Genomic DNA, 16,944 nt, shown 5'->3' with positions numbered 1-16,944 from the left:
AGAGTGGGTCTAGCTATGATTAAGCATGTAATAGACTTCATTAATTGTGACTTAGGTAGTAGTTATATTTAATGAATCTAGTTGAAGGGTCATATCCTAAGGCCTATAAAAGGACCATGTAGTGCTTCATTTCAACACACAACAAATCTGAATACAAAGAGTGTTTATCCAGAGAGACTTGTTTGTCAACGATAATTATATTTCAGGACAAATTCCTATTCATATTGGGAATCTCAAACACTTACACTATCTTGATCTTGGAGGATTTTATCTTCCTGGACAAATTCCTATTCAAATTGGGAATCTCAGAAAGCTACAATATCTCAGTATTGGAGGTAACACTTTTATATACAGAAGGCATATGGAAAACTATATTTCAAATTCCCTTTCTGGAGCAATCCCTTTTCGCATAGGGAATCTTCCACTATTGCATACTCTTCGACTAGGTGGCAATTTTTACATGAAAGCTAAGGATGCAAAATGGTTATCAACTCTCCATTCCTTAAGCATTCTTGAGCTGAGTTCAATGCATAGACTTAGTTCCTCTCACCAGTGGCTACAAAGTCTTAGTAAGCTCATTCCAAACTTAACAGAGCTGAGGCTAGTTGACTGTAATCTTTCGGATAATGATATTCGATCTTTGTTCTTTTCTCGTTCCTTTAACATTTCCACTTCTCTTACCATTTTAGATCTCTCTTCTAACATCTTGACATCATCAACACTTCAACTCTTGTTTAACTTTGGCCTTCATCTTCAAGAACTACATCTTTCTCACAATAATATAGCCTTGTCTCCTTCTCTTCGTCTGAATTTTCCATCTCTTAAGTTCCTCGACCTCTCTTACAGTAATCTTGAGTCATCAATGTTTCTGGCTAATTTCAATATTAGCTCCAAACTACAAAAGCTTCATCTTGTAAACTGCAGCATTATAGATAGAAGTTTTCTCGTTTCTTCTACATCGAATGCCTTCTCTTCTCTTTCTTACCTTGATCTCTCCCATAACTTAGTAAAAGCATGCTCTGTATTTTACTGGCTTTCTAACTTCACTACCAATCTTCGCACCCTTTACCTTAGTTATAATTTGTTGGAAGGTCCCATTCCAAATGAATTTGGGAAAGCGATGAACTCTCTTGAATATCTTTTTCTCTCGAATAACAAACTACAAGGCAAGATTCCTTCTTTCTTTGGGAGCATGTGCAGATTACAGAGATTAGACCTTTCAAATAATAAGTTGAATGGCAAATTCCCGAGCTTCATTCGAAATTCTTCATGGTGCAGCAGACACATATTTCGGCAATTGAGCTTATCTTATAACCAAATTACTGGCAAGATACCCAAGAGCATCAAACTGCTATCTGAATTGGAGATTTTATCTTTGGAGGGGAATTCTTTAGAGGGTGATGTCAATGAAACTCATCTTTCTTCTTTTCCCAAATTATATTACTTATTCTTGTCACATAACTCATTGTCTCTAAAATTTCTCTCTAATTGGGTTCCTCCGTTTCAATTAATTTATTTGGGTATAGCATCTTGCAAGCTAGGTCCGAGTTTTCCTAGTTGGCTTCAGACTCAAAATTCCTTAATCGAACTAGATATATCTGATAATGGACTAAATGATTTTGTGCCAGAATGGTTTTGGAACAAGTTGCAAATTATGTACGAGTTGAATATGTCTCAAAATAATCTCATTGGTTCAGTTCCTGACATGAAATTGCAGCTTCCTTTAAGACCATCTATAAATTTAAATTCAAATAATTTTGAGGGAAAAGCGTCATTGTTTATGCTACAAGCTTCCGAGCTGTTACTCTCTGCAAATAAGTTTTCAGATTTCTCATGTGGAAACATCAAAGCTTCAAACTTGGCCACTTTAGATTTATCAGATAATCAAATAAAGGGGCAACTTCCAGATTGTTGGAAATCTTTGGACCAATTATTGTTTCTTGATTTAAGCAACAATGAATTGTCAGGAAGGATTCCTATCTCCATGGGCTCCCTTGACAAATTGGAATCTTTAGTTTTACGAAATAATAGTTTAATGGGCAGATTTCCTTACTCGTTGAAGAATTGCAACAATTTAGTTATGTTGGATGTGAGTGAGAATATGTTGTCCGGACCAATACCATCATGGATTGGAGAAAGCATGCAGCAATTGATAATCTTGATCATGCGAGAGAATCAGTTCTCTGGGAATCTTCCCCTTCATGTATGTTATTTGAAGCGTATTCAATTATTGGATCTTTCTAGGAATAAGTTGTCAAAAGGAATTCCAACTTGCTTAAATAATTTTACTATATTTTCTGAAAAGAGCATCAACAGAACTGAAACAGAACGTCGTGTTCATTGGTATAATGGTACTTACTACGAAATTTATAATGTTTTTGGTGGTAGGTATTATACCTTTCATATAACGTCGATGTGGAAAGGTGTGGAACGCAGCTTCACACATCCTGAGTTGATTCTTCAGAGCATTGATCTCTCATGTAACAATTTGACAGGTGAAATGCCGAAGGAGATTACCTACATGATTGGGTTAATTTCTTTGAATTTATCAAGAAACAATTTGAGTGGAGAAATTCCTTCCGAAATTGGAAATTTAAGTTCACTTGAATCCCTTGACTTGTCAAGAAACAAATTCTACGGGGGAATTCCTTCATCCCTTTCTGAAATGGATTTTCTCCAAAAATTAGACTTGTCACGCAATTCTCTTTCTGGAAGAATCCCATTGGGAAGACACATGGATACATTTGATGCCTCTTGTTTTGAAGGAAATGTTGATCTTTGTGGAAAACCGCTTGAAGAAAGTTGTCCAGGAGATGAAGCAGTGACAAAGTCTAAAGGAGTAGAAGTCGATGATGAAGATGATAAGTCAGTTTTCTATGGAACACTATACATGAGCTTGGGGGTAGGATTCTTCATAGGCTTTTGGGGCTTATTAGGTTCATTACTACTTTGGCATCCATGGAGAATTGCTTACCTGAGATTCTTGAATAGACTGATAGACTATTTACTTGAAATGGTGGTAGTGAATATAGCAAAGTGTCAAAGGTGACTCAAAGACGAGTAACAGGTACATAATTCTACTAAATTCTTTCTTTGAATTTTATAATACTTATTTCTCTCTTCAGTTAAGTAAATCAATAACTATGTTTATATTGAAATGGAGAATGCCTTTCTAAAAACAAATGTACACATTGGCTTGGCATGAACGTATCTGTTAGAATTTAATTATTTAATTATTTACCCTTGCTAATAGTAGCACCTCAAGTATTTTCTTTAATTGTATGTCTCTCTCAGCTACAGATTTATTTTCATCAATTTTTGTTGAACATTGATTATATACTATGCTCCTATTCCTGGCTTTACTAATGCGAGTTTCTTTTCTCCATAAATGATTGCTTTTGTCGGTGTAAAGACATTATTGATGGTGTAATATGTTTTGAGAAGTTTTCCTGTTTTCAAATGAGGTATGCTTAGACCATTTTCAAAGTGCTTACATCATGTTATATGCCTTAAGTAATGGGTTCAAATAATTTAGTTCTCATTTAGCTTACAACAAACACTACAAAAAATTCTATATGTAAATTTACCTTAAGAAACTACCACTTTATACAATATAAAAAATAGCAATTGTTATGTCGGTTTGCTTGAATCCATCGCATGATACTTTCCCGATACATGAATTGTGGCGATTTTTAAAACCGTCACAGATGTAAATTGTAGTGGTTAAAACCATTACATTTTACAAAAATAAACTGTCATAATTTACACTATTTTTTGCAGTGGAAAATTTTGATCTTAGATTTTTTTTCCATCACTAATGTTTGTTGTACAAATTTTAGCACAAATTTTGCAATTTATAGCGATTTGCTTCATTTATTATATCACTAATACTTGTTTCCAAAATAATTTCCATCATTACTAACGTCTGGCAAATAAATTTCAGCACAAAATTTGCAGTTTATAGGGATTTGTTTCAAGACTCTATTATGAGATGAAAAGAAAACATTACAGATTGTTGGCAGTGTAAGATTTGAAGGTTGAAGATTCATGAAGCTTAATGATTTGATAGTGTGTAACTGGATAATCTATTTTGTAATTTTAATTTTAAGTCAACAATGTGAGATTTCCGAATAATGTGAACCTTTTACATTCCATCTTGAAAATTGAGGATTGTTAATGGTTTGCCACATTTAGTTATAGCCCATGGAAATTTGTATATGTAAGGAAAAAATGTGAGATAGAGTTCAGATTTTCTATTGATTTGTTGAGTATTGTCCTCTGCTGAACATTAAAAATATATTGTTTTAATATATTTTAAAACGTTAAAATTAGTGATAATCAATATAGTGATATAATAGAGGAACAACATAAAAAAAATCTAACAGAAAATCCAAATTTTGTGAAATATCCCAATAAGTTGTACTTTAGCATATATTAAATCTCATCTGAATCACTTTTTTAAGGGTGATTATGAATTTGATTATTCAAAATGCGGTAACTTAGATTAATAAAATAGATTGGATATAAAATTCAGATTCATTTAAATTTTACTAGATTAATTTGGATTTTTTTCAATTCAATTTAAATTAGATTGAATATAAATTAAATTTACTTTGACAATTTGATTAAATCTTATATGGGAAATCTAATTAATTTGATATGGTATGGATCTAATTCAGCTTGATAAGGCCCCATTTGATGAGGATTTAATATCTCAACCCAACACAAGTCCAATTAACTCGACTTTGCCCAACCAAGTCCTCTCCCTCTTAACCCACCTAGGCATTTTATCTGAGTTTGGTCGTAGTATCATTTACTCCAAAAGCATAAGAATGATCACTAGTGTAGGGAAGGACAATAGTTATTTTCAACTTTTGGTTTCGGGTTCACTCCCGCAGGCCAACTCAGTTCATCACAGATTCAGGCCGGATTAGGTTAAATTTTTTTTATAAATTTCAATACGGGTTGATTTTTGACTCAGCTTATCCGAATTGAACCCGTGATGAGTCGTGTTAATTAGCTCACCAACCCGCAAATAAAAGGTCACACAAGTGTTTTTTTTAGTTGGGCTTTGTATTTGGGTCAAGTTAGGTTATTTTTTTAGCCAACACAGATAATTTATATTTTTTGTGATTTTATTTTATATTTGGATTGTATTGAAGTTTATTTAGATTTTAATTAGAATTATAATTTAAATTTGACTGAAAAAAATAAAAAAATTGTATTTTTTTTAATTAAGTGAGTCCGTGAACCAACTCGTTTAACCCACCAATCCGTGGTGGGCCAGACCGGGTTAGAATTTTTTTGGCTTGTTAGTAAGTGAGCCGGATTGGATTGACTCACTAAGTGATGTGGGTTGGGTTGACTCACTAAGTGATCAACCCATGGTGGGTCGAGCTGGATCGGACCGAGTTACCCATTTTGACATTAAAATGGAATGTTACAAAAATTAATATATTAATATAAATATTTATTAAATTTTAAATTTAAATCACAACTTTAACTAAAAGGTTAACCAATATGTTAACCGGAAATCCGATAAACAGATATTAAATTATTTTTAAATATTAAATTAAACTAAATAAAATATTCAATAAATGTTATTTAATTTTTATTAAAAAATAATGAAATTAAAATTGATTGAATTTTTTTTAGTAAATACATTGATGGAAAGTTCGATAAAGATATATTAAATTATTTTAAAATATTAAATTAAACTAAATAAAATATTCAATAAATTTTATTGAATTTATATTAAATTTTAATTGAACTAAAATTTTACTGAATTTATTTTTATGTTAATTTAAATTAATATTTAAAAAATAAATATATTAGGTTCTCTTGCAAAAATGGGTCGATCCATTTATTACAAAAATGAGTTAGTTTCCTAACTAATTACATGATAGGATCAGTTTACTAATGATTTGATTAGTTTTTTTCATAAATATTGATGATTTTGACCTATTTGTTACAAAAATGAGTTAGTTTACTATGGCTAGTTTACTAACCATTAATCTTTTCTCTATTTTTTTTAACTTTTATAATAATTTTTAAAGTTTTATATACTTTTTTTAAAATAAAATTTTAATAATTTGACTAAAAATATTATAATTAAATTTTATTTTTGTAAATTTTATACTAAAATGTATTAATAAAATTTAAAATATTTAGTTTTAAAATGTAAATTTTTTTATAAAATTTAATTCAAAATATTTTTAATCAAATTTTATAATAAAATGTAATAATAAAATTAAGGGTTAAATATGTTTTTACTCCCTCAAGTTTTAATGAATTTTGGAATTAGTCCCTCTTCGAAACTTGATACCAATTTAGTCTTTCATCTTTAGAAATATGTGGATTTAGTCCTTATTATCAAATTTTATTAAGTTTATATGACGTTTCAAGCGCATTTTATGATAGTTTATATCAAAATTTTAATAAAATTTAATTTAAAATATTTTTAATCAAATTTGTTATTGTAAATTTTATAATAAAATGTAATAATAAATTTTAAAATATTAAGTTTCAAAATATCAAAATTTTATAAAATTTTATTTAAAATATTTTTAATCAAATTTTATTATTGTGAATTTTATAATAAAATGTAATAATATTTTAACTAAAATATTTATCTAATTCTACTCTAAAACAAAATTTAATTTTGAAATCCCGTTAATATGTATAAAATTATATTAAAATATTAATTTAAACTAAATAAGATATTTTACAAATTTTATTAGTTTTTTTTTTTAAATTAAAACTGAACCAAAATTCATTAAATTTCATTACTATGTTAATTCAAAATAATATTTAAAAACATATATACTAATTAAAATATTTATTAAATTTTGATTTAACACAAACATTTAACTAAAAAATTTAATAAACAAAATTAAAGCCTAAAAACTAAAATAAATAAGAAAAATAAAAAGGATGAAAAAAAAGTTAATAAAAATTAAAGACAATAAATTAAAGAAAATTTTAAAAAGCTAATAAAAAATCTAAAAAACTAAAAACCGAAAATATCACACGAAATAAAATCAACTAACTAAAAATTGACAAAATAGAAATAAAAACTAAAAACAACACACAAAATAAATTAAAAAACAAAAATAACAAAAGCATAAGATTAAAAGTTGAAAAAATATAAAAAATATATATATAAATAATAAAAAGAAATTAGAAAAAACGAATTTCAAAATTCTTGAAAAGAGTTAAGAAGTTTTCAAAATTTGGTGAATTCCAAAACCGGATTTTCAAAATCTGATGAATTTCGAAATTTGGTGAATTCCAAAACATAAATTTGAAATTAAATTTCAAAATCCGGTGAGTTTCTAAATGGGTAAGTTTGTTGACAAGATTTCTAAATCCGGTGATTTCCTAAACCTAAATTTCAAATACGGTGATTCCCTAAATTGGATTTCGAAATCAAGTGACTACTTAATTTTTTTTTCAACTGAGTTCAATATGCAAATTACAATAAAATAACAACAAAATTAAAAAAAGTATATAAAATGTGATGAAGAATGAAGTAAATATACTTACCTGTGTGTTAAGAAAACGGAGATAAAATGTCACTGAAAACGGTGAGAAAGAAGAAGAAAATGCTGAGAAAGAATAAGTTGAAAGTTAATGGAGAATAATGTCTGTTCAAGTTGGTTGAAAGTGATTGTGAGTGCAAGACTTTACCTAATTTACTTAACATTATTTATTTATTTTTGTAAAAAGTATAATTGACATGGTTGAAAAATTGGGAGGTGAAGAATAAATACTTAGAGGTGCGGAAAGAAACCCCTCAATTTGATATGGAAACTATTGACAAGGTCCCATTTAATGTGGGTCTAATGTCTCAACCCAATATAAGTTCATCTTGACTTGGTCGGACCAAGTTGGGAGGGAATTTCTTCCTAGACCTTCAAATACTTCTTTTGGATAATGATAGAATGTCCCCTTTTTTTGACCTCAAGTTACCCGCCTACGTGGCACTTATTATTTTAATAATTTTAAACCTAACAGGGAATGAAGGCAGCGAGAAGGGAAACTTTGCGTGATGTGCACGCGCTTTGAATTGGATAAACTTTTTAAAAAAACACATTGCCTTCGCGTTTTCCCTCGTTTCTTCCCCTGACCTTTCTTCTTCGAGCAGAGACGCACAAGCAAGCAGAGAGGCATTTGAATCACAAGGCTTTGTCTTCCCAAAAAGGCTATCGTTCCATAAAGGTTGGTGTTGTGGGTCGCAGTGGAAGCGGATAGCGGAGTTGTGGAGAGTGGTTTGGGTTGTTGGAGGCGGCGGGTTCCGCGAAAAGTGGTGGGTACCGTTCGATTCATTGGTTGGGCGCTCTCTTGTTTGCAAACTTCTAATTTCAAATTCACCCCGCTCGACGAAGATAGGGAAGGGCTGGAAGGAATTTTGCAATCAACATCAATTCAAAGAAGGGGATCGTGTGCTCTTTCAAGTGGATCACGCTGATGCTTATGAATTCATTACAGTCTTTGTCAACAAATGTTTGTGTGACAAGTAATTATGATCTTCAAACAATTACATGTGATGTAATGAAAGTTAAGGTTTTCATAAAAATATGATATTTGTGTTTTCTGGTATTTGAATGAATTGTCCTTTTGTGTTTCCATAACTCCCTTTTTACGATGAACTTTTTGTACTGCCAGTACTGCAACTGATTTTACACTGTATTATTTCTTGAAATAGGGTTTCGACACATCCGAATGGCCATCCAAATAATTCTATCACCATGAATCATCACCAAACAACCTAAATAAGTAATTGGAATTCCAGATTGAATGAAAAATCAACTTTTCTGGTTCCATAATCAAGTGTCCTTTTGTGATTCCATATCTGCCTTTTTACGTTGAACTTTTTGTACTGCCAGTACTGCAACTGATTTTACACTGTATTATTACGTGAAATAGGGTTTGGACACAATCGAATGACCATCCAAATAATTTCATCACCATGAATCATCACCAAACTACTTAAATAAGTAATTGGAATTCAAGATTGAATTAAAAACCAACTTTTCTGGTTCCATAATCAGGTGTCCTTGTGTGATTCCATAACGGCCATTTTAAGTTGAACTTTTTGTACACGCAGTACTGCAACTGATTTTACACTGTATTATTACGTCAAATATGGTTTGGACACAATCGAATGGCCATCCAAATAATACCATCACCATGAATCATCACCAAACTACTTAAATAAGTAATTGGAATTCAAGATTGAATTAAAAACCAACTTTTCTAGCTCCATAATCAAGTGTCCTTTTGTGATTTCATAACTGCCTTTTTACGTTGAACTTTTTGTACATGCAGTACTGCAACTGATTTTACACTGAATTATTACGTGAAATAGGGTTTGGACACAATCGAATGGCCATCCAAATAATTCCATCACCATGAATCATCACCAAACTACTTAAATAAGTAATTCGAATTGAAGATTGAATTAAAAACCAAATTTTCTGGTTCCATAATCAAATGTCATTTTCTGATTCCATAACTGCCTTTTTAAGTTGAACTTTTTGTACATGCAGTATTGCAACTGATTTTACACTGAATTATTTCGTGAAATAGGGTTTGGACACAATCAAATGGCCATCCAAATAATTTCATCATCATGAATCATCACCAAACTACTTAAATAAGTAATTGGAATTCAAGATTGAATTAAAAACCAAATTTTCTTGTTCCACAATCAAGTGTCCTTTTGTGATTCTATAACTGCCTTTTTAAGTTGAACTTTTTGTACATGCAGTACTGCAACTGATTGTACACTGTATTATTACGTCAAATATGGTTTGGACACAATCGAATGGCCATCCAAATAATACCATCACCATGAATCATCACCAAACTACTTAAATAAGTAATTGGAATTCAAGATTGAATTAAAAACCAACTTTTCTGGTTCCATAATCAAGTGTCATTTTCTGATTCCATAACTGTCTTTTTAAGTTGAACTTTTTGTACATGCAGTACTGCAACTGATTTTACACTGTATTATTACGTCAAATATGGTTTGGACACAATTGAATGGCCATCCAAATAATACCATCACCATGAATCATCACCAAACTACTTAAATAAGTAATTGGAATTCAAGATTCAATTAAAAACGAACTTTTCTGCTTCGATAATCAAGTGTCCTTTTGTGATTCCATAACTGCCTTTTTACGTTGAACTTTTTGTACTGCTAGTACTGCAACTGATTTTACACTGAATTATTACGTGAAACAGGGTTTCGACACAATTGAATGGCCATCCTAATATTTCCATCACCATAATCCCACAACACAACAATTCTTAAAATTCAATAACTGTCTTTATGAGATATGGATTCTGTACTACAGACTTACACAATTTAATTACTAAATAAATGCACTACATAACACCACAAACACTTTAGAAAAGTCATTATTTATTAATTGCACCATAACACAACAGAAACACAACAAATAGAATGGTACACAACTTAATGTTTCATAGGTTTCAATGACATGTCTATGTTCTTATAATTAAACAAATGAAAATGATATTTCATTTCCATCAAACAAAACAAAATACATACATATTGCTCATACTCCAACAACTATTTCGGTATCCTTTTCTTCTTCCGACTATAAACTGCGAACGGAGTTTGGATTACACGGCTTTTGAACCATAATCGTGGATCATTCCTCATACGCACGTACATATCGTTGTTCGTTGCATTTCTGTCTTCTGCAGCTTCACTTGGAACATCCACTTCATTCAAATTCATAGGAGAAACAAATTCATCTTTACTCCTATTTTCCCTCTCAGCCAAAGTTGATTTCAATTTAGCAATCGCTCCACCAAGTTCACGAATATCATGTTCTTGATGCTCAATTACACCCATAAGATGCTCCTTCTTTTTCGTTCCACCAGAGACACACTCTTTCCTCTTACTTTTGTCACGCTCGCCATCACCTTTTGCAGCCACCCGACCCTAACTGCCGAAACAGTTCGCATTTTTGGTTACACAAAACAGTTCATATTTTCAATTAACTATCCACGACAACATTTACGATTTACAGACCATCAATTTGGGGAACAACTCATCAAAATGCCATTTCAATCATCGAACAATAAAATACGATAATGGGGTCTCATTTCCGGAAAAAACATCACAAAAATAGTGGTTTCATTTGGGGAAGAACATCATAAAAATAGGGGTTTGTAATCGGATAGTAAAACATACCAGAGCACTAATTGATTTGCAGAACAAGAACACTTCAAATTAGGGCTTCCAATTCGACGCACGAAGCTATGGCAGCAATCCGCACTCTCGCCGCACTCAAGCCGCACTCTCGCCGCACTCTCGCCGCACTCAAGCCGCACTCTCACCTTTAGTTTAAACCGCAAGTGAAAGTTCTGTTTTTCTAACTTTTCCTTTTTCCTCTCTTGCGCGTGTATCACAACCTCACAATTCACTCCAACTTCTCTCACGCGTTTCTGGTCCCGTTTCCTTAAAAATTATTAAAATATTAAGTGCCACGTAGGCGGGTAACTTGGGAGTCAAAAAAAGGGGGCATTCTATCATTATCCACTTCTTTTATATACCTCTTTTTTTTATTTTAATTTTTACTTTGTCTCTTAGTAAAAAGTAACTATATTTCTTTTTCCTCTGATTGACTCAATTCCACGGGAGAATTCCTTCTTCTCTTTCTGAAATGGATTTTCTCCAAAAGTTGGACTTGTCAGACAACTCTCTTTCTGGAAAAATTCCACGGGGAAGACACATGGATACATTTGATGCCTCTTGTTTCGAAGGAAATATTGAACTTTGTGGGAAAGCGCTTGAAGAACGTTGTCCAGGAGATGAGAGGGTGATAAAGAGTAAAGGACTTGAAGTCGGTGATGAAGATGATAACTCAGTTTTGTATGGAGCATTATACATGAGCTTGGGACTAGGATTCTTCACAGGCTTTTGGGGCTTATTATTTCCATTGCTACTTTGGCAACCATGGAGAATTGCTTACCTGAGATTCTTGAACAGACTAATAGACTATCTACTTCTAATTGTTGAAGTAAAGAGAGCAAAGTGCCAAAGGTGGCTCAAAGATTAGCAGGTACATAGTTCTATTAACTTTTTTCTTTGATTTCATAGAATTTATTTTTTTTATTTCAGTTAAGTAAATCTGCAATTAGATTTCTACATTGAAATGTAGGATGTCTTTGTAAAAACTTGTATATATTGACTTGGCATGAATATAATCTAATAATGACTTATTTAACGTTTTATCCTTAGTAATTATAGCATTATGCCCTGTTCAAGTTCAAAAATGAATTTGAGAAGAAGTGATTAAGTGAATTCGAAGATATTGGAAGATAAAGTTTGTATCGCTTGTTTTAAAGAATTTGGAGATCAAATCAAGAGGTTTGAAAATAAAATTTATAAAAAATTAAGAAAGATTTAATAAATGTAATAGAATAACAAAAATATTTTAATAGATAAAATATAAACTTACTATTTTATCTTTATAGATACAAATTTTATTATTATTATTATTACTATTAAATATAAGCGTAATTACGCTTACGTTTTTGTATTTTTTTAATTTTCATCAAAATTTGAATTAAAATAAATACAAAAATATAATTAATTTTTAAAATGATTGTTAAATATAAAAGTAAAAAAATAAAATATATAGACAAAAGAATAATTGTTAAAAACAAAAAAGTATTAAAATAATATTGAAAAATAAATCATTTATAAAATAATTAATTTTTAAAATAATAATTAAATATTAAACTAAAATAATAAAATAACAAAATGTGAATATAAAAATAATGTATTTCTTTATATACTTCTACGTTATAGATTATTATTATTAAACTCATTAATCCGGTCTTCCTCGTACTTATATGATTCTACCTATTTATTTGTGTACACATACCCACCCATCTTTCCTTTTGGATTATGTTTCATATGATCATAGTTATTGAGATATTATATATATATATATATATATATATATATATATATATATATATATATATATATATATATATATATATATATATATGAATCGCAACGGGCGAGGCGGACACGAGTTTCGTTATCTCATACTCATTCTGCAAAAAAAATCATCCACATCTCTATATCCAAACCCACCCAAGGGGTATTAAACTTTTGATCCATCCTCACCGGATAACGGGTATAATCTCGTACACACCCATTTTCTTACTACTTCAATATTAATTTTAATTAATTTTTATAAAATAATAAAAAAATTATGATAAAGGAAACATAATATTATCAAATATTCAATATTATAATAATGATAGTTTCTTCGATATCAAATACTTTAAAATAAATTATAATTGTTTACATTTTATATTATAATACCAAATAAAATTTAATGAGAACTAAAACAATTATTAAATTTGCAAACATTAATGAAACATAATTGATAAAATTTAAAAATATTTTTTTAAAAATATAAAAGAAAAACAAATATTCAAATTAAAATATATTTTAAATGTTTGTTTACTTCAATCTTTTAAATTCTAATAAATCTTTTTTCTTATACACTAATAAAAGTTATAATACATCATTTGATCAAAATATACAAAGAACATAATTGATATTTTAAATGTTTGTTACTTCAATCTTTTAAATTCTAATAAATCTCTTTTTTATACACTAATAAAAGTTATAATACATCATTTGATCAAAATGATACAAAGAACAAATAATAATCATAATAAAAGTTTAAAATAAATTATAATTGTTTACATTTTAGATTATAATACCAAATAAAATTTCATAAGAACCAACACATTTATTAAATTTACAAACATTAATGAAACCTAGTTGATAATATTTAAAAATATTTTTAAAAAAATATAAACGAAAAATAAATATTCAAATTAAAATATATTTTAAATGTTTGTTTACTTCAATCTTTTAAATTCTAATGAATCTCTTTTTTATACACTAATAAAAGTTATAATACATCATTTGATCAAAATGATACAAAGAACAAATAATAATCATAATAAAGTTTAAAATAAATTATAATTTTTTACATTTTAGATTATAATACCAAATAAAATTTCATGAGAACCAACACATTTATTAAATTTGCAAACATTAATGAAACCTAGTTGATAAAATTTAAAAATATTTTTAAAAAAATTATAAAAGGAAAACAAATATTCAAATTAAAATATATTTTAAATGTTTGTTTACTTCAATCTTTTAAGTTTTAATGAATCTTTTTTTTATACACTAATAAAAGTTATAATACATTACTTAATCAAAATGATACAAAGAACAAATAATAATCATAATAATAAAATTTTAGCATAGATCTTGTATCTTTTGAACTTTAATTATGTTGGATGGTGATAAAAAAATATTAATGACAATTACATTAAATTTTTATATTGTAGTAAATAAAAGTTATTTACACAATTATAGTGACAAAATTACAGTATGATTGATAATGAGTTAAAAATAAAAAATAATTAAATAAAATATATCGAAATAGTATTATGCATAATGAAAATAAACAAGAAATAAAAATATTAAAAAATTAACAAATTAACAAATGTTTACAAACAATTTGAGAGACTATCGAAAGAAATCGCACAAAGGAAAACAAATGTATAATTAAAGATATGATAAGTTGAAAAATATCTTAGAAATCTAAGAAAACTTTTCAAATATCAACATATATACTCAGTGGTTGAGAAATAACAAAAAATGTTTTAGTGAAATAAAAAAGTTATTCAAATGAAACAAAAACTAATAATAAGAATAATAAGTAAATGATTTTTTTTATATTACCTAGTAAACGAAATGTTTGTGCTATTAAATACTTAAATTGAGAGTATTAAACATTTTCATGTGAAAGAAAAATATACATTAAATAAAAATATTAAAAAATAATAAAAATATTCAAATGTGAGACATAAAATTTTTTAATTAACATACATATTTTTAACATAATTACATAAAGATTATGATAAGATGAAAAATATAATTGAAATGCGAATGAGTTTCATGACAAACCAAATAATTAGAATAAATAAAAAATAATATAATATATATATATATATATGGTTATTTAATTAATTAAGAATATTTTAATAATTTAAACGGGAACGGGTAATATGGCGGGGATATGTACATCCCCATACCCATTCCCAATTGAAAAAGTCGGGGATTCCCCATACTCATACCCAGTCAATGCGGGGATTCTCCGTCAAAACGGGGATGGATTCGGACAATATCCACATGGACGGGTTTATTTACCATATATATATATATATATATATATATATATATATATATATATATATATATAACATTAGTTTTATATTTATAAAGCATTCGGCATTCGTTTTATACCAAAACTTTAAGGCAATGGTGTTATGGATCTTTATCTTTATATAGTGTTTAACTTTATCTTTTCTATTCAATGTGAAACTTTAACTCACACTTAAACTATTCTCAACACTTAATCAACTAACCCACGTAACTCTACTTTACCTATGTGTCTTGTTCCATTTTGCTTCCGGAACATATTAGATTATCTAGCTGTTAGAATTGGTTCCATGGTTCCAGAACCGATTTCCTCTTCACAATTTTATTTTTTCCCATCACCAAGCTTCTCACACTGAAAATTCAGAAGATGTAAAAACGCGTTTGTGTAAAATCCTTCTTGAGTTGGTTTTCCTTCAAGTCAGTTGAAATGATTACAACCATATCACTGGGTTTATCCATCTGTTAGTAAATATTGGGAAATGAACAAAGGGTAAAAGTCTTTGCATTAATTATATTTCACTTACATGCTCTTCTTCAATCACATATTCGTTTTCATCAATTTAATTAAACATTGATTATATCGTTTTCACCTATTCATGGCTTTACAAACGGTACTTCGTTTTATTAGAAATGTTCTTTATTGCCATAAAGAAGTTATAATAGTATGCTCTGTTATGAAAATTTTGTTGTTTTGAATTTTGAATAAGGAAATTAATTTTGTTGCTTTTAGATTAATTTTATGATATTTTTTATTTTGTTGTAATTTTTCGAAAGAAAATAAAAGTGTATAAAATTTTATTTGAATAATTCGTTTGTATTTTATCATTATTGTTAATGTGAATTTCTTGTTGTTGGTGTGACTTTTTTTTGTCCTTGTTAATGTGAACTATTTCTACTTTTAATGCAAACTATTGTTATGCTTAAAATATATTAAATTTTTATGCTTAATATATATTAAATTGGTATGCATAATACATATTAAATTGTGTTGCTTAATATATATTTTGCTTGAAATTATAGGAGTTAATATTTTTAAGTATGAAAATGTGATTTTTAAAGAGAGTTCATACTTTCTATGTGATAAGAACATATGTGCAAGTCTGATTTGAGAAATATTGTGTGAAAGATCTCTTAAACTATGAGAATTGTGTGAAAGATCCTTAATTACACGATTAGTATGAATGAACTTTAATATAAATTTTTAATAAATAGTTATGGTGGTTGAAAATTCTGGATAGGATGATTTTTCTTACATAAATAATGCCAAGACATATCACCGACAATTTTTACCAACCCTAATCAACCTTCTCCAACCACAACCTCCTTACACTAATGGCGTTTTATTTGCTTTTTCACCACAACTCATGCTTTAAAAATATATAATCAGTCCAAACATATGACCAACATCCAAAAACCAAGAAACTCCAGAATTAATGCACTTCTCGCTCAGCTCCTCGCTTAAGCAGAAGGGTCTCGTTCAGGCGAGAGGTTTCCCTCGCCCAAGCGAGCTCCCTTCGCCTAGGCGAGAGCTCGAAAAGAGGAACAAGGAGCATTCGCGCTCTCTCGCTTAGGCGAGACCTCCTCGCCTGAGCGAGATGACTCTCGCTCAAAACAGGAGCTCGTCGCCTGAG

At 29.0% G+C, this 16,944-nt stretch overlaps 1 protein-coding gene across 1 annotated transcript; it reads left to right on the top strand.

Annotated features, from left to right (window-relative positions):
- Positions 1–292: 292 nt before the first annotated feature.
- On the top strand, positions 293–4,228 carry LOC114181764 (receptor-like protein EIX2). The gene is made up of 2 exons (XM_028068309.1): positions 293–3,067; positions 3,944–4,228. The coding sequence occupies exon 1, from the start codon at positions 362–364 to the stop codon at positions 3,047–3,049; it is 2,688 nt and encodes an 895-aa protein (XP_027924110.1). The 5' UTR covers positions 293–361; the 3' UTR covers positions 3,050–3,067; positions 3,944–4,228.
- Positions 4,229–16,944: the final 12,716 nt, after the last annotated feature.

Source organism: Vigna unguiculata, chromosome 4 (assembly GCF_004118075.2).
Source record: "Vigna unguiculata cultivar IT97K-499-35 chromosome 4, ASM411807v1, whole genome shotgun sequence".
NCBI lineage: Eukaryota > Viridiplantae > Streptophyta > Magnoliopsida > Fabales > Fabaceae > Vigna > Vigna unguiculata.
Note: the sequence above shows the minus strand (reverse complement) of the source record. Positions and strands in the feature narration are given on the sequence as shown.